General features: G+C 35.8%; 2 protein-coding genes across 2 annotated transcripts in view; one reads left to right on the top strand and one right to left on the bottom strand.

Moving 5' to 3' along the window:
- LOC107553718 (probable flavin-containing monoamine oxidase A) overlaps positions 1–15,718 on the bottom strand; it is a 48,322-nt gene extending 32,604 nt beyond the window's left edge. Inside the window, exons 1-7 of the mRNA XM_016236033.1 lie at positions 15,329–15,718; positions 15,128–15,215; positions 13,072–13,252; positions 12,643–12,757; positions 12,389–12,546; positions 10,718–10,807; positions 6,693–6,777 (exon numbers count right to left, since the gene is read on the bottom strand). Coding sequence (XP_016091519.1) covers positions 6,693–6,777; positions 10,718–10,807; positions 12,389–12,546; positions 12,643–12,757; positions 13,072–13,252; positions 15,128–15,215; positions 15,329–15,446 — 835 coding nt within the window. The 5' untranslated portion in view covers positions 15,447–15,718. The remainder of the gene's footprint in view (positions 1–6,692; positions 6,778–10,717; positions 10,808–12,388; positions 12,547–12,642; positions 12,758–13,071; positions 13,253–15,127; positions 15,216–15,328) is intronic.
- Positions 15,719–16,764: 1,046 nt separating this feature from the next.
- The window catches only part of vsig8a (V-set and immunoglobulin domain containing 8a), a 7,941-nt gene continuing 4,926 nt past the window's right edge, over positions 16,765–19,779 (top strand). Inside the window, exons 1-4 of the mRNA XM_016236034.1 lie at positions 16,765–16,834; positions 17,102–17,162; positions 18,084–18,203; positions 18,332–18,426. Of these exons, the coding sequence (XP_016091520.1) occupies positions 17,143–17,162; positions 18,084–18,203; positions 18,332–18,426 (235 nt within the window). The 5' untranslated portion in view covers positions 16,765–16,834; positions 17,102–17,142. The remainder of the gene's footprint in view (positions 16,835–17,101; positions 17,163–18,083; positions 18,204–18,331; positions 18,427–19,779) is intronic.

Below are 19,779 nucleotides of genomic sequence, written 5' to 3'. Positions count from 1 at the left end.
GCACTCTTAAACCAAAAAATCTGCTTAAACTTTGTTGTAAACACCCTTAAAAATAGGTCACGGCAGTCAAACGGATGCTAATGCTTCCCTGCTTTCTTACAGTATAAATAGGCCTCTAAGCGAAACTCTGAGTGACGCGTCTGTGAGGTTTCTTGCCACCGCTGTAGTCCGCTGTCACTGGAGATGCTCTCTCATCAAAGTGGAGTCGATGGGAGGCCGGGCCGGGGACCGTTTTCTCTGCCAGTCAGCTCAAATTGCATACAGCTGCAGTGCCAGCTTAGTCAGGTACAGCGTTTTGGAGGAAGACTTGAGTTAAATATAGCATCCAACCAGCTGCACCCGGTTATGCTTCGACACGCCACAATCCCACCGAAGGAACGCATCCAAACTCGATTGAGCATCCGAACGCCAACCAAAATACCAACACAAAAAGCACATACATCCCACAACCTGACTAATCGCAGGCATATTGTAGGTTTGTTGCAGCAAAGCATGAATACTTCCTGGGCTTATACAGCTACACACGTGCCCACGCACAACAATCTCAGCAAACACACACACACACACGTTCGTTTCTCATAGTTGCCCACGCACACCCACACTTCATATTCTGTCCTCTCCCCAACTGACAGAGAAATCCAAGATTGAGTATAAGGTTTAACATGCTTATTTAAAACGATCGCTAGAAGACGTCGGTCTCTCTGACTTTACTCATGACAGGCATTCCCTGTGACTTCTAAAGTAAACAAATATCTAAAAATGATGACTGTAAAGCCAGGGGAAGAGTGTATAATTCACATCGAGTCCTCTTAGAGGAATAGTTCACACCAAACCTAATATTCAGTCATTGTTTATTCACCCTTATGTTGTTCCAAACCTGTATGTTGCTATTTTTTTTATCAGTGGAACAGAAAAGGAATGATACTGAAGTCACATTTTTGGATGAACTATTCCTTTAAATGTTTAATGTAATATGAAACTCAATATTGAGAATATATAGTGAGAGGCAGCTCTTGTGGACTGCCAGTAGAACAGAAGTCTTCTATTACCTGGCATGGCAAAATTAAGCACAGTAAAGTACTGTCAAGTCAAGCAGTTCATTAATCATTGAAATGGAGGAGGTGGGGGAGTGACTTCACTCATTATAAAAGATAGATGGATGGGAGGTTAAAACATTGGTCTCCATCAGCCCAGATGACAAGACGACGAGACAGCGGGACGCGCTAACACTGAGTCAATAGGCGTTACAAACCCTGTAGGTGTCCAATTCCATGAGCGGACCAGTTTGTACATCACAAATAGAAGTACAAAAAATTAGATGAAAATATTATTTAGTATTTACATACATATACATATACAGTACATATATATATATATATATACAGTGCCCTTCATAAGTATTGGGACAGTAAAGACAAAATTGCACTTATTTGCTGTTGAGTCAAGAAATCTGTAAATATGATTAAAAGATGAATATAAGACAAAACTACAGAATGTCACATTTTATTATTATTTATGTTTTACCAACTAAGAAGATCAGCACTTTTAGAGTTTTATCCCCCTGTCTGATGTGAGCATAAGTATTGGGACAATTATCTCACAGGTCTTTATAAGTGATCAACTGTGTCCTGTTGCATTAATTGTTCAGATATTAAAAGCAGGGAATGTGTCGTATCAGTTATATCCATTGCTTCTGCATTCTGTTTCTTGCAATCGATGATGACACACACAAACACGGATGAAGACGAGGGAGCTGACTTTGAGAGTAAAACAAGCAATTTGGATGCTAAAAGAAAAGAAGAAGTCACTTAGTGCTATAGCAAAAACAAAGGGCATGGAGAAATCAAGAGTTTTGAAACCATCGGCGACATCAGCAGCCAACAACGACCTGATCGACTGAGAAACACAACAGTAGTTGATGACAGACAAATCATAAAAGCTGTGAAAATGAACAATAAAATGCGTGTCTGTAATATCACCAACAACCTCCAGAAAGCTGGGGTGATGCTCTGACAATCTACTGTCCGCAGGAGACTTTGACACAGAATTACAGAGGCTACACAGCAAGATGCAAACCTCTGACCAGCACCAAAAATAGAAAGGTAGGATTAGAGTTTGCAAAAAAGCACAAAGGTGAGCCAGTAGAGTTTTGGAACTGAGTTTTATAGACAGATGAGACAAAGATGAACCTTTATTCAAGACTAAGTGATGGGAAAGCAAAAGTATGGAGAAAAAAGGGAACTGCAAATTCCCTATGCTAAGAATACAACCTGATCGGTAAAGCATTGTGGAGGTGGTGTCATGGCATGGGCATGCATGGTTGCCTTTGGAACTCTCAATTTTAATGATGACTTAATATATGATGACAGTAGCAGAATGAATTTGGAAGGGTACAGAAACATCTTGGCTACCAATATTCAAGAAAATGCTACCAGACTCATCAGAAAGCGCTTCATATTGCATCAGGACAATGACCCAAAACACCCGGCCAGTTCAGTCAAGGAGTTTATCAGGGCAAAGAAATGGAAAGTCTTAGATTGCCCAAATCAATCTCCAGATTTAAATCCGATTGAACATGAAGTTCACCAGCTGAAGAGGAGACTAAAGGCAGAAACTCCCTGAAACAAGCAACAGTTGGAATTGGCTGCAATAAAAGCTGGGAAAAGCATTTCAAATGATAAGACCAAGAGTCTGGTGATGTCTATGGGTCGCAGACTCACTGCTCTGATTGCACGCAAGGGATCTGCAACAAAATAATAGCTTTTAATCTTTTACATCTGCCTTAAGTTCATCTGTCCCAATACTTATGCTCACATCACGTAGTAGGATGAACTCTAAAAGTGCTGTCCTTTTTATTTGGTAAAACATGTATGTGTTGAAACAGCTAATAATAAAATGTGACATTCTGTAGTTTTGTCTCATATTCATCTTTTTATCATATTTGCATATGTCTTGACTACACAGCAAACAAAGCAATTTTGTCATTACTGTCCCAATACTTATGAAGGGCACTATATATATGTGTGCGTGCGTGTGTGTGTGTGTGAAAAAATTAGGAAACCCTATTGAATTCCATGGTTTTCTGTATCAGGACATAATAAAAAAATATTTGGTCCTTGGCAGGTCTTAAAATTTGGTAAATAAAATCTCAGATGAACAACAACACATGATATATCACACTGTGTCATTATTTATTTAACAAAAATAAAGCCAAAATAGAAAAGCCACCCTTACTGTTAACATGTGCATTAATACACATAACGTATTATTATTATTATATTATCATAATAACATGAATATTTTATATTTTAGACATTTTCTGATAACAATCCCCAAAGTAAAATAGTAAAACACTAAACCTATAACATTTTAAAACAATATTATTAGTAATAAAAATTAACATTTACAAAATATTACAATACTAACATTAATGTAAATCAACCATATTTAGGACATTTTCTAAAACATAATATATATGTGACCCTGGAACACAAAACCAGTCATAAGGGTAAATTTTTCTAAATTAAGATGTATACATCATCTGAAAGCTGAATAAATAAGCTTTCCATTGATGTATGGTTTGTTAGGGTAGGACAATATTTTGCCGAGATACAACTATGTACAACCTATGAATATCTGGAATCTGAGGGTGCAAAAAAATCTAAATATTGAGAAAATCGCCTTTAAAGTAGTCCAAATGAAGTTTTGTGGTCCAGGGTCACTATTAATATTTTCAATAGTACTACACTTAAACTAATTTAAATCAGCTATAATTAAGACATTTTCTGAAAACAAGCCTCGAAGTAATAGTTCACCCAAGCCTATAATATACTAATGTATGTATTATTATTCATAATAATAAATAGTAATAATTTATAGTTATAAAATATTAGAATAATATACTATAATACTATTACAAAATGTCTTACACTAATGTAAATTAACTACATTTAAGACATTTTCTGAAAACAATCCCGCAATAAGTTTGTCCAATAGTATTAATTTAATACTGTTATTATTAATCATAAATCTTAATATTTACATATTAATGTTTATAAAATATTACAACACTTAAAATAATTGAAATCCTGTCCCGCGTACGCGAGGTCTGATTTTCCCGGAGAAGTGTCATCTCTCTCGGCGTCTGTTCTGTGCAGTGAGCGGCAGAAAAGCAGCACATTCAGTTGGCCGCACCACAGCCGACTCGTCAGTAAATGAGTACAAAACAACATTTTCCAAGCACCTGTCGCTTACTGATTGTTTGGAATTATAAATATGAGCGTAGTTCGTCTGTTAATATCGCATGAACTTTTTTGTTTGTTGTTTTTTTTTGTTTGTTACTCAGACACAGGCAGTGCGCTGCATGAGACACAAAAGTAATATAGCCAAAACAACCGCATAGCCGCTCTTTAGTGTAGATGCATGTTGATTTTATCAGACGATGCCACAATTAGAAATGAGTGACTCCTGGTTAACATGTATTAAAAGGGGTCGTGTTTAGTCACTATTTAGTGTGGTATTTTTTGACAATATTCACTCATCATGACAGTAAAATAGGGCATTCTAAGTCAATATACACTCTTAAAAATAAAGGTGCTTCACGATGCCATAGAAGAACCTTTTTGTCTAAATGGTTCCATAAAGAACCTTTAACATCTGAAGAACCTTTCTGTTTCACAAAAGGTTCTTTGTGGCGAAAAAAGGTTCTTGAGATTATAAAAAGGTAAGAAAGAGATGGTTCTTTAAAGAACCTTTGACTGAATGGTTCTTTGTGGAAATAAAAATGGTTCTTCTATGGCATCGCTTGAAGAACCTTTTGAAGCACCTTTATTTTTAAGAGTGTACTGCAGTATTTCCTCTCTCAATCAGTAGAAAATATGGTTAACACCTGGTCATGCTAGTCGTGTCCTCTTTTGGAAGGCCAAACAAAGTAGTTTCGCTTTCACAAAGAAACACACAGTGTCACACACGGTGAGCTTGAGTGAGGAACGGCCAGCGGGCTTGAGAACGGCGTGGTCGGCAGATTCGACGAAGGAGCGGCCGGTGGGCTTGCGGCAACCACATGTGACGACCCCGGGCTGGACTCCGCTTCGTCCACGGTGAAAGCCGATCCGGCGATCCACAGCGCGAAGTTAATGTATTTCCTCAGCGAACAGCACAGATCAGCTCTAGGCATGACAAAGCGGATATCGTCCTCTTTTGGAAGACCAAACAAAGTAGTTTTGCTTTCACAACTAAACACACAGCTCCTTCACGACATGGCAGCGGCAACAACAATACTACAGCGAGAACAAAAGTTACACCTTCTTTCTTTGCGTGAACATTTGGGCGGCGTTATGCAAATCTTCCCACATCGTGACGTAGATATGTGGGGGCGTGTTAGAACGAGCCGTTTTAGGTAGGTGTGGTTGACTCTTAACTTTTATAAAGAATATCTCTTTAGATTTGAGACTTTAGTCTTTGCAACTTTACAGATCTTCTTTATACACCAAGAGCTTGTAACACTCCAAAGAGAAAGGAAAAATTGAAATCGCATCATATGACCCCTTTAAAACATTTTCTGGGGGAAAAAAAGCCTTCAAGAAACAATTCTCCCAAAAATTATCATTTTGTTCTCATTCTCACCCTCATGCAGTTCCCAGTATTAATATTTTTAATTCATAAAACACAGACGTCAGCTTTTCCATTCAATTAAAGCAGATAAAAGCCAAGCTCATAAAAAGTATGAAAAAAGCACCATAAAAGTGATCTGTATGACTTGTTTCACTACATCCCAAGTCCCTGACTGCCATTACTCTCAAATATAATTTGCTTACTTTTATAAGATTGTTGGCATTTTTTTTTTCATTTTGGCATAAAATCGCCATCAAATTGTATTGTATGGAAAAGCTGTCAAAGGACATTCTGCTTAAGATCTAAATTAATTTTGCACTAAAACAGCATTTTGGATGAATTATTTTTTAAAGCGTGTCACCAAAAAAATAAAAATAAAATAAAACTACGTAGTATATACAAGTGTATGTGTAAGTATACCAGTAAGACTGTTAGCCATCAAATTGTATTGTATGGAAAAGCTGTCAAAGGACATTCTGCTTAAGATCTAAATTAATTTTGCACTAAAACAGCATTTTGGATGAATTATTTTTTAAAGCGTGTCACCAAAAAAATAAAAAATAAAATAAAACTACGTAGTATATACAAGTGTATGTGTAAGTATACCAGTAAGACTGTTAAAAAAAAGTTTTCGTTTTTTTAACAGGAGAAGACGAGCCCGAAGGTTGAATTCAAGCCACACTGCCTTCATTATTTAATCGCTGAATGCATTTTGGACGGCTGTCTAATCTCAACAGTGTCTCCAGTTTTTAAGAGTTCCCGTCACCTGTCAGCTTGCCGTCCGCGAATTCTGATTTAGAGCCAGAAGGACGATGGCAGTTCAGGCACTCTGTGTAATTCAGAGCTGTCCTTAGATCCGTCACATTAAAAGTGTCCTCGCCAGACTTTGCGCAACAGACTGCACCGCACTATCTGTTAAACAAAACGTGGCAGCCAAACTTGTAGCCAGGATGGCGGTACTCCCAGAGGAAGTGCACTACAGGGGGCACGTGATTGACTGCTGTTTTGGGGTCAGTTCGACAGACTGTTTTATACAAATCATGTGATTCACATAGACTCGTGTGTGTATGTGCACTAACCTGCCAAGTGAGAAGGACACGCAACAATGACAGCTTTACAAGTGATTGTGCCTGCCGAAGTCGTAACTTTTATGTTCTCTGAATTCTGTAAGAGAAAAACATTAGAATTGATTAAAAACTGAAACCCGATAAAGGCTGGTATTGTGAGGTTGAAACTAACTAGAATGGCAAGGACACTGACAATGGTCTGTTGTGAAGGAAATTGTACTCAACACAATAAGATAATTTTTATGTGAACTTTATTGATCCCTGTGGAGAAATACATGGAATTATGGATTGAACATATACAGTACACACACAGATCTAGCACTTGGGTGGCATGTTGGCATTAATATGGCTTCCTGTCATAAAGCCGTCACAAACAGACCGGACTGAGATATAAATGAATACTGGCTGTTACAGTATGTAGGACTCCCAAAGGTGCCACAGATAGAAATATGAGTGCTAGTTTTAATAGACAACTATTTGTAATGGAGACCAGCTACCAAATCTGTTGCAAAATGCCTGGATGTTTCATCATGCGGGACATTCATGAACGTTATCGTGGACTATGGGACGAGGGGGGTGCATTAAAGGGATAGTTCACCCAAAAATGAAAATTCTGTCATTAATTACTCACCCTCATGTCGTTCCAAACCCGTAAGACCTCCGTAAGTTCATATTCGGAACACAAATTAAGATATTTTTGATGGAATCTGAGAGCTCTCTGACCTTCCATAGACAGCAAGGATATTACCATGATCAACGCACAGAAACGTAGCAAGGACATCGTTAAAATAGTCCATGTGACATCAGGGGTACAACCGTAATTTTACGAAGCTACAAGATTACTTTTTGTGCGCAAAGAAAATAATAATAACAATTTATTCAAAAATTCTTCTCCCCGAGTTACCATCTTCCACCATTTTGGAGAGTACCTCAGAACATAATCAACATAATCAGCGTTGTTTACGTTCAGCATGCGTGCGCTTTCTACTGAACGTAAACAACGTTGTTTATGTTCTGGGATACTCTCCAAAATGGCAGAATACGGTAACTGCACAACTGTTTTCAGTAATGTTTCTAGAGCAGCAAATCATCATATTAGAATGATTTCTGAAGGATCATGTGACAGAGAAGACTGGAGTAATGATGCTGAAAATAAATTACATGTTAACATTAAAAATTAAAAAAAATTAATTTTAAATTGTAATAATATTTCACAATGTTGCCTTTTTTTACTGTAAGTTTGATCAAATAAATGCAGCTGTAATGAGCATAAGAGACTTCTTTCAAAAACATACTCCACACACAGACTCCAAACTAGTTTTGCAAGTTATATTCATCATTAAATAATAGATGTAGAAACTGACATCCAATTCATTCAGTATAAGGTTGTGGTGGCTGACTAAATACTTTTTTGCCCCACTGTATATATTCATATGTGTAACCCAAGACTTCTAAAACCTGGAGAAAAATGGCATATAAAAATAAACATAAAAGTTAAAATGCATACATTATAATTGTATTGCCTAAAGTTTCTGAAAGTTAGCCATTTAATCCAATTCAATTTCAATTGATTTGCCAATTTTCTGATTGGCTCAAAACAAAAACATGGGAACAATTAATATTTTTATTAATATTAAAATATTTTATTAATTAATAATAATTTTTAGTAAAATATTATTTGCCTAATGGTGCTGAAAGGGATGTCAGCCATTTAATCCAATTCAATTTCTACTGATTTTCTAATTTTCTGATTGGCTTAAAAAACTAACAACATAGGATCTGTGTTTTTGATGTTTGCAGAGCCAGAGATCATGGATTTCTCAGCTATTTTTCAGGAAATTGTTATTTTTGTAGGGGCGTAGATCACGCGGGGGGACGTGTCCCCACCACTTTTAATATCACATAAATTCGCCCCCCGCACTTTTTCAGGCAAGTGTGTTTGCATAGAGGTTCTCAAGAGCCGGTGTGAATAAATATAGATTTAAATTCAAAGAGACAGGATAGTCTGTGCATGACCTGAAGATGAACATCACGGAGCACTAAACACTCCAAGCAGTGTATGTTTCATTCATACTCGAAACCGGAGGGCGCTCTCGCTCAGAAAGTCGTACCAGGAATGACCTAATATGGACAAACATGTCTATCGCTGTATGAAAACAGTTGTTTAACTTTCACAGAAAAACAGAAACGTTTGGGAACATGAAGACATTAAACATATGATTGCGACAATATATGGTTTATTTGTGTTTTTCAAGTCATCTCCAGGCAATAAATAAAGCATATGAACAATGCAGTGCTAACTGACATAGCATTTATTACAATATAGAAACTATTCTGCCTTATTATATGATAATAAAAAATATGTGATAAGTGTTTGTAGTATATAAACAAATCATTATTACTGGTTATTGTCCAGCAATGCATCTTATTTCTTAGCCAATTAAAAGCAAGAAATAAGAGAAAAATTTAAGTTGACTATACACCAGTCAAAAGTTTTTGAACAGTAAGATCTTCTTTTCACCAATTTATTTGATCCAAAGTACAGCAAAACAGTAAAAATTTTAAATATTGTTTACTATTTAAAATAACTGTTTTAGATTTAAATATATTGTAAAATGTCATTTATTCCTGTGGTTTCAAAGCTAAATTTTTAGCATCATTACTCCAGTCACACGATCCTTCAGAAATCATTCTGATATTCTGATTTGCTGCTCAAAAAATAAAAAAAATAAAATGATAATGATTATATATATATATATATATATATATTATGATGTTGAAAACAGCTGAGTAGATTTGTTTCAGGTTTCTTTGATGAATAGAAAGTTCAGAAGAACAGCATTTATCTGAAATAGAAATCTTTTGTAACATTATAAATGTCTTTATCATCACTTTTGATCAATTTAAAGCATCCTTGCTAAATAAAACTATTAATTTCTATAATTTCTTTTCGGGAAAAAAATTATAATGACTCTAAGCTTTTGAATGGTATAGTGTATAATGTTACAAAAGCTTTTCATTTAAGATAAATGCTGATCTTTGGATCTTTTTATTCATCAAAGAATCCTGAAAAAATATACTCAGCTGTTTTAAATATTGATAATAATAATAATTAAAAAAGGTTTCCTGAGCAGCAAATCAGAATGATTTCTGAAGGATCACGTGACACTGAAGACTGGAGTAATGATGCTGGAAATTCAGCTTTGATCACAGGAATACATTACATTTTAAAATATATTCACATAGAAAACAGTTATTTTAAATAGTAAAAATATTTCACAACATTACTGCTTTTGCTGTACTTTGGATCAAATAAATGCAGGCTTGGTGAACATAAGATACTTCTTTAAAAACATAAAAAATCTTACTGTTCAAAAACTTTTGACTTTTGGTAGGTTGCACTTTTTCCCTCATATTTATATTTGACATATATAATAGCAGTTGTACAAGTAAACAACTATATTTATATATTTAAAGGATTTTGCCTCTTTAGTAAATAGTAAAGACGTATTTTTAGAATATATCGAGAGATGTGGGGTTACACGCATTGCATATATATATATATATATATATATATATATATATATATAAATAAAGATAGAAGTCAATGAGTTCATGTGGATAAACAGTGGGGGTGAGTAAAACTTTCTACTCAGGCATGTCGATGTAACACCATTAAGATGGCTAATGGACTTTACCTCTCTATGTGTGAGAGTGACATTATAGGCTAATTCCCCGACGTTAGGCTTTCAAAAGATTTTGTGTCACCAATCCTCAAATGAGAGCGATCTAATGGAGTGGATTTGATTTAGCTTATCTAAATATTTTAGCCATGACAAGCACTTCAGCGTACCATAATGTATAATACAAAAATGGGAAGGAAGAGGCCGTGCAAAACAAGTGAAAAGCACACAGCGAGACCCAAGTCTTGGTTTCCGAATAGTATCTTGTTTAAAGGAAAGGAACTTATCACTCGCACCGCTGGTGGAGAAATGCTCGTTATCTCTGTGTCAACCTCGCACTGATGGAGTCGTTACCTGGCATATGGTCGTTACGGCGGCACCCAGCCGGACCCCTTCTTTGCCGATCTGCTCCACCAGCTTCTCTGACAGCTGCTGAGTGCCCCCCTGTGGAGAGAGATGGCCATCACACTGAGCTCACCCACTGCTGCTGCTGCTCTCAACACACAAAAAACACCACAACACCTCCTTACAGATGTCTGTGTGTTGTGGCACTATGCCCCACTGGGCTTCTTCTCTGCCACAGTGATTGTGAAATTACTTTCAAAATATCTGGTGTACAAAAAAGTATCATGGCATGGTGATAGATCTGTGTTGTTTTGTTTTATGAGACTATGAGATTGCATTGCCAGTATGCTGCGAAATTGCAAAGGCAAATATGCAGTGTAATAATATGCGGTGCTCAATGGTTAGATCTAATCTGGTGGAGAGATAAACAAGACAGTCAGTGTTGACAGAAAGTAGGTAAAAGAGGAACAGAAGATAAAAAGCTCTTCTAAATGAGCTGCTTTTCACCCTTTCCCCCAAATCAGCTGCTGATATCTGATGCTTTTGCTAAGTTCCAAGCTGGCCCACATTACATAGCCATTTGGGAGTTTTTTCAATGATTATATTTAATTTAATATTTATTTATAGATATTTTTGTTATTATTATTTATTTGTATTAATCATTTTGTTATTTATACAATCTTTTTGATTATTTATTAGTATTTGTATTTATTTTTTATTAATCATTTTGTTATTTCTACAATATTTTTTATTATTTATTAGTATTTTTATTTATTTATTTTTTCTTTATCTTTGTTATTTCTACAATATTTGTATTATTTAGTTTTATATTTTTAAATAATCTTTTTGTTATTTGTATCATTGAATTATATATGTTTATTTATATTATTATCAAAAAATAATAAAAACTGAGGGTGCTCGCATTTATATAGAAGCTCATTTCCGCCACAAACTAAAAATAAAAACGAAATTGCTCATTTTTAACTCACAATTTGCGACTCAAAATTGCAGAATACATTTATTCCCATTTATAGGTCTGTCTAAATGGACATATTTAGCTAAATCCAATTTCTGCTAAATACACATACATTTATCTTAATTGTATTAATCATTTTAATTTGAAAGAGGAGATAACTACTTTCCCTTTCTTTACATTTTATATTATATTAACAACGTAACCATTTGACTATGCGAGATGGTGCACTGGTTGCATTATAACTCTCTTTCTACATTTTGCAGGCCTTCTTACAAAGCAACTCGAATTGATCTTTATCATTTATTTTTTTATATATTAAAGTGATAATTCACAAAAAAATATAATTGTATTTTCTTTCATTTTTCTCACCCTAAAGTTGTTCTAAACCCATATTCTGATGTGTGTTTTTTTTAGTGGAACACAAAAAAATTCTTTATTAAAATAATTTCCCATACATTAGTCAATAATAAACACAGCTGTAAATCACCCCAGAAAACAAGTCATTAATACATAAGAGGAAATTAATAATGCCAAAATTGTATAATAATTTCTGTAAGAATTATTCCTTTTAAACCAGTTTGTATTACAAAAGCTGGGATTTCAAGTTTCAAGGCCTTAAAACTGTGCAAGTAACAATTGTAGATAGTGAGAATAATCTCTGCCATGTCTCTGAGTTGTTTATCCACCTTATCTCTCTCCCTCACCTTGACCCTGAACTCCTGACCCGAGCCAGGTGTGGTCTCCAGGAGTCGTAGGGTGCCCCCTGCTGCAGCGGAGTACATCAGAAAGAACAGGAAGGAGACCTGAGACGGTTCCAAGCCGAACACGATACGGCTACACAAGGCCAGCTCCTCTTTTACCTCTATAGGACACACAGAAAGATAAGTATCGGCAAATGTCAATGGACTACTTTGCTTAATGCAGTGAACTGAAAATGCAGGAAATGCACAATGCTCACGTGTGGTCCAGATATGTTTTTCCATGAAGGTGTGAAGCGTCATGCCGTCAAAGAGCTCGGCATTAGGACAACTCATTGGGTCTTCAACTGATATGGTCTGAGTAAGATGGTCAATCTAGGCGATATACACATCTCTCACCTTATGGTTAAGCTTGAAACTAACATGATGTCAAAAATGACCTCAATAGATTGGAGAAACCCATTAATCCATTAACCACTCTTAGAAATACATCTATACAGATCTACAAGATCTATTGTGGCTGAACGTGCAAGGTAAATATGCATCTTAGATACAATATGGAACCTGAAGTCTTCATCCATTAAGATATGAAATGATGGCTATTAGTCACGTTCTAGCACTCAATAAAAAAAGAATAATTCTATTGTGGACCGGCACTTTGTCAGATGAGATGGTGCTGTTTCTCATACCCGCCGCAGAATCTGGGTGAAGTCCAGCAGGGTGAGCGGGGAGTATGACGGCATGCTAGTGGTGTACATTTTGATTTTGGCATGCGGACCACCCACGTGATGCACCTTCTTGCCCTCGGTGTATTGTGGAAAGACCTCCAGACCAAGCTCTCGAATAAGCTCCATGACATGGGTCTGCGAGCTACAGGACATGAAAATCAAATAAATTACCAGAAAGCGTGTTTCTGCACACATTCGGACATCTAAAGGCAGCCAGACGCCTCCTTCAAAATGACTTTGTGTAAGTTGATGAAAATCCTGCTTGCCCTCATTTAAAGCGAAGGCTTTCACAGCCCCAGGCAACGGCCGTTTATTGATCTCGGTGGACGCTGAGAGTAGCTCGGGGTATTATTCTAATAGTTCGGGTAGTGGATTACAGCAATAAACATCTCGCTTGAAAACACATTATTAATGCCTGTAGGCTTAAACAAGCTTTTGGGATGTTCCATTAGCACAACTCAAAAACAAGTAAGTTGGGGCTAGTTGTCACAAACACTATATTTCAGTAAGGTTTTGGTTCAGAAAGCCAGTTACACAAATGTGTGTTGTTTCCTGTTAAATAAAATAAAAATCTGATCCTTCAGCCTAGAATTAAAAGGATCGTTTTAGTTTTAGAGAGCGTTCTGACCTGGCACATTCAAGGCCCAGCAAGGTAGTAAAGACATTGATAAAATAGTCCATTTGACATCATTGGTTCAACTTTAATGTTATGAAGCTACGAGAATACTTTTTGTATGCAAAGAAAACAAAATTGTGACTTTATTCAACAGTTTTTTTACCTTTATAGGCCTTGAATGTGATAGTTGTGTTGTTGTCTATTCAGGGTCAGACAGCTCTTGGATCTTAATTTGTGTTACGAAGATGAACAAAAGTCATCTGGGTTTGGAACGACATGAGGGTGAGTAATTAATGACAGAATTTTAATTTTTGGGTGAACTATACTACACAATATGATCCAGCTGTAGATGTCGGCTAAAAAAGCGAATAACACAATATAACAACACTGACATACATTCAGGCAAGAGTACAATAAAGCTAGACTAAAAGGTTGAACAAACGTATTTTGGTAACTTTAAAAAATGGTTCAATTTGATAACTACAGTATAGTCAACACAAACTACAGTAACAATTAAAGTAACTTATTAAAATATACCTACTCATTTATTATCTCAGTTAATGTTATTTTCAACATTTTGAATAGAAGAACAGAACAAAATAATATTCCATTCAATTCAGCTGCTTAATAATGTTCTTAAAATATAGGCTAACTGTCTCCAAATTCTTATTGTTCAACATCAAATATTTAAAGAAAATGCATATATATATATATATATATATATATATATATTATTTTATTTTTTTGTACGATATTTTCTTCATTGAACAACGACTGTTATGCTGTTATGACTTCTTTGGAATGGAAATATAGGTTAAGTATCACTTCCAATTCATATAATTTGCAGAATCTAGAACATAATAGTAAAACGTAAAAGCTGGGCGCTGCAGAAAGTATTTCTCAAGGCACTGAAAATAATAACGCCCACAACTTCCCGCATTTGGCTTTTGCCAGGTTTTTATTTCGGACCTGGTTTGGGGTCACACAACTCTTTTGGCGTTTCGTCCAATCGAGCCTCTTCCAATCCATTTTTCAAGCCGTTTGTCTTATGCTGGAATGCTGGAGCCTGTCTGAAAGTTTTGGACCGAGGACAGGGAAACACACTGGACAGATGGCCAGTCCATCACAGAGACAACACACACAAGCATACGGACAACTGAATGTCTCCAATTCAGCTATCACGTCTTTGGATTTGGGTGAAACCGGAGCGCCAGAAGGAAACCCAAAGCAAAACGTGGAGAACATGCATGAGATTTGTTTTTGTCATCTGGCGTAAGAAATTGTATTGTGAAGAGAAAGCGTGAGTCTAAAAGTGTGTCTCAACTCTGCATAAAGTGACATTAAAAACCTTCCCTGAAACATGCAATAACAATAACAGTTATTTAAAAATGAAATGCTTACCTGGACACCCACTGTCCCCCCATGTCCCACTGGTCAACGCCATTCGCAGCTGGCAGGTCTTTACTTACAGTTCGTCCTCCGACACGGTCTACGTGCAGCAAATAAGAAAAACAAAGTGTTTTGTATAGCTATGCAAGCGGACCTATATAGCTCATTAATAAGGATATCCAAGATAAAAGTCGTTTTTTTCTTGCGACGCACCTCTGGCCTCCAGGACCATGACGCTGAGTTGCGGGTTTCTCTTCTGCAGCCTGCGAGCCGCGCTGAGTCCGGACAGGCCCGCGCCGACCACAACCACGTCAAACTGATCCTCACTCATTCCTGCAGCGGGTTGAGCAAACAGCGCGGTCAGATCGGTTGCACGGGCGAATATAACACCTCGACTGTCCTGCAGAGAGACTGCAAAGCCAAGAAAGGTGAAAGTTCGGCTTTATTGCGCACACTTGTTGCTGATCGTAAAAAGCACGCACTTGGCACTTCGCCCTCACAAAGCGGATCAGACTGGGGTCTGAGGCACACCGGACGATACTAACTCAGACCTCCCACTTCTGATTAAGTTATGTGTGCCCAAAAAGTGTGAAGTATTATATAAAACACCCCAAAAGATATGAATGAAAAGACATGAAAAAATGATGCATTAGACAACAAAATGTCAAACCAAATGGCAATTACAAACAATGTAAACAAAAATGTGTACTTAAACAGAAAATAAAACAATGTAAATAGTAAGACAATTATGAAAACCAAAAGATTTTGCATTTACACAAATATGAAACCATTGTTTTGGCCAACAGAAACTGCAACCATCAGGGGGGAAAAAAAGGTTTGTTTTTTTTTTGGCTAACTTTCAAATGCATGTATCTTTGTCATGTTATATAGAGTCTAATATTTTGAAAAGATTTATGCAAGAAAAACATGTTTAGGCTACCTTACCTGCACAGTAAAATGCACAGTAGCAAAAGTTGTGATCTCATGTTCATATGTGCTACTGTGAAGACATAAGTACTCAAAATTCTTATATTTAGGCTACCACATGCATTTTTAACTATATGAATAGCCTGCTAACCTTTCATCCAAACAGTGTTATTTTGTTTATTTATATTTTTAGGAAACATTTATTTTCCCAGCAGTCTTACTGAACTGCATAATTGCCGTCTGTTAACCATCTGAGTCTCACATGTGAAGACAAAGTTGCCAGAGCAGCTGCTAAATGTCCTAAATTTATGTCTTTTTCATGATCTTGCATTCACAGTTTCATTTATGTTAATAATTCTCATTAGCTTTTTAAAAAGCATGGACATTTCTTAAAGATAAGGTTGCAGTGGCCTATTTAGGTTGGCGTGAGGGAGCTTCACTGTTCTTTGTAAAGGAACCACCTTTAGATGAACTTTCACTGCATGTTAGCTTTGTAAAAATGCATTGTGCATAGCAAGAAAAAAACCCACTGTTTATTGTCAATAAACATAATTGCATTAAACAATTGCCCTGCATGTTGATATACTAAAACGTTCCAATAATTTATTATTGGAACCCTTTGTTTTTCTGAGTGGAGTAACCAGTTGTCACCTGAGACCAGTCTCTGTGGACCACATCACCATGGCACCACCTTCACTTGATACCAGAAGAGGCTTGTTGTCTCACAGTGGAGCCATTCAGAAGGTGACGTGCATGAAGACTAAAGCAGAGAGATGAACTGGCCCTCCATGTGTAAGTCTCTATGTATAATTGCAGACATATCTGTGTTTTTATGGCCTATTTTCTAGCTCAGATAAACCTTTGCACACAGAGGAACCTGTTGTTCCGGTCGATCAGCGTGAGCAGCCAAAATGTTTCTACTTGTGTTGTATAATGTATGGTACAGGATAGATTTTGCTGAACAATGAGGTTACAGGCTCTCAAAATAGTGTAGGAGGAAGAATGGAGTGTGTTACAAAAAGAAAAGAAACAAAGATGTGTACTTTTCTCTCACCACAGGGAAGTAGATAAGAAACTTTTCGCTTTGTGATTGTGGAAAAATGTCTTCGGGTCACAACAGGTGCGTATTTTTGACTTTTGCTGTGGTATAACATTTTTCCAGGATCTGTGTCCTATTTTTGCTTTTTATATGTAAGATACATGTATACTACAATTGAAGTGCTTTAAAACAAGCTGTAATGTTTTGCTAACATATCCAAATGTTATCTGAACGTTTTAAAATGTAATTTTTTTTTTGCTTTGTTCCAGTCATTTTGACTCAGAGAGGATATTCTTTTCCTCAAAAATGCTAGTTAATGTTATCACATTGGACTAAAAGCTTCTAACTTTGTTCACACAGGGTATAACAACCCTAAAATGTCATCATTTTGGGTATTTCAATAACTTATCAGTAACTTTTTTCGGATTTGTTTACCAGCTCAGATCAATGAGGCCTCCAGTTCCAAAAAGCCTGTGTTAATTGAAATAAAACAAGTTGACAAAAAGATTGAATCCCAGATTTAGTGAAAATATAGCATTTTTAAAAGTAGTTTTTGAAAGCCTGTTTATTTTTGACTGGGAACACCAAATTAGTTTAAGAATTTTGTAAAGAACATTTCATTTGATCATTTTGCAATCATTATGGGAACGTTGCTTTTGAGTGGTCATTCTGAACATTCTAAAACTAGTAACATTTAAAAAATGTTAGATGAATGGCCAACAAAAAATGTTCCAGGAAAAAAATCCATGAGCAAAATATAAATAATGTATTTGTGCTAACATTTGAAGAATATTATTAAAGACCAGACAACTTTGAACAAATATTCTAACAAACATTATTGGAAGAATGTTTGTTCATAACTTTGAGAGAACCAGTTTTTAAAACATGCCCTGTTAGGTATCATTGATATGAGATGAGTAAATACACCATACTTTATAGCCATTTTGTGAAAATTCACTAGTAAAATGAATTATTGGTGTAAAAAATATATCCTTTTTGCAGTCTCTTTTCATTTCTAGGCTCAAGCGTGTGTCTTAAAAACTTCAGTCAGCTGAATGGGAGAAAGTGGCACAAAGAAAGGTGTCCAAACGGGAATGTACAAAAACGCTGCTGCAACACAAGGTATGTGTGTTACCATTGAACGTTCAAAATATGGTACCCAGCAAGACATGCTCATTATCTTCCTCACAACCACTTTCAGTCATGTTCTTCTCTAGCCTTCGCTGTATTTTTGCTTTCATCTTTCACAGATGTCTAAAATGGCCTTGTGTTAGACTTACAAGTGTGTCCCCGTCGTCCTCATTTATGATATTGACTGTGCTCGCCATGCTTTTCCCCAAAGCAAGTAAGTTTCTTTGCAAAAAAACACTTGATGTATTTTGAAACTTGAATTCCAGCACATTCTAGACTGGGTTCATTTGACATTCTGCTCACAACACAGCTAAACTTCCTCAATTAGGCCTGAAAGTTTTCCTTCATCCAAGTCATGGATGTATGATGGGATTTATTCAGAAGCATTTGGACCAAATCCAGATATTAGTCATTTGGAGAGTTTCATTATATGAACTCATATGAATCATTCATGAGTGAGCACCAGGACAGACCGTCAGCATGAAACCAGGAATATGAGAGATTTGGGAATTACAGGCTAATTGAAAATGATCATTCTTCGACTTTGAATGACAGCGAAAAAAATGACCTAGAAAGAACAGAACAATCCGAAGACTATAGTTATGCTTATAAATTATTTCTGGTTTGTAGCTTTAATAAATCAACTGTATATTTACCGTTACAGTTTGAAGATGTTCGTAGTCCATTGGTAATTCATCAAATTAGACAATTTTCAAGCCATGAATTTCCTACTAAGTAATAACAACTAAGTATTAATGAGATTAAAAAGTTAATAAAAAGTCAATAAAAAGTCAAAATTATGACCTAAATAGTCACATTTGGCATAAAAAGTTTTTATGTGATATTTATGACTTTATCATATAATTCTGATATTTAATGTCATAATAATGACTTATCATCTCATATATTTTGACTGTCATAATTGTGCATTTTCTATTATAATTGTCTTTTTATCTCATAATTTCGACATTATGTAATAACTGTTTTTTGTAACAATTATAACTTTTTATCTCATATAATTGGACTTTGTCATAATTATGTTTTCTGTCATAATTATATTTTTATCTCATAATTTTCAACTTTGTCATAATTGTTTTTCTGTCATAATCAATTCAAGTTTATTTGTATAGCACTTTTTACAATACAAATTGTTGCAAAGCAACTTTACAGAAAATTAAGTTTCTACAATATTTAGTAGTAGCTTATCAGTGGTGACTGCCAGTTTATGTACATATGGCAGAAATGTACGGAAAAATCAATTAAAGACGTAATCAAACAGACGATGAACACTATACAGCAATTATTATATGATGCAATCAAATTTATAGCAAAATGTGGTAGTTCTGTATGTTGTTTCAGGGTTGGCATCATCTGAGGTCCTCTGAGGGGTTGGCATCATCTCTTCTCAGGTGTTCTGGATCCAGACTGAAGCTTGTGTGAATCCTAGTTACCACGTGATGTCAATCCAGTGGCAAAAACAGAGAAACAAATAGAGACATAATTAGCATAGCTGCTGTTCCAACCAAGTTAAATTAGTTTGTTTAACCCAAGCTAAAGAATAATAATG

The sequence above is a fragment of the Sinocyclocheilus grahami genome, unplaced genomic scaffold (assembly GCF_001515645.1).
Source record: "Sinocyclocheilus grahami isolate Dianchi unplaced genomic scaffold, SAMN03320097.WGS_v1.1 scaffold478.1, whole genome shotgun sequence".
In the NCBI taxonomy this organism is placed as follows: domain Eukaryota; kingdom Metazoa; phylum Chordata; class Actinopteri; order Cypriniformes; family Cyprinidae; genus Sinocyclocheilus; species Sinocyclocheilus grahami.
Note: the sequence above shows the minus strand (reverse complement) of the source record. Positions and strands in the feature narration are given on the sequence as shown.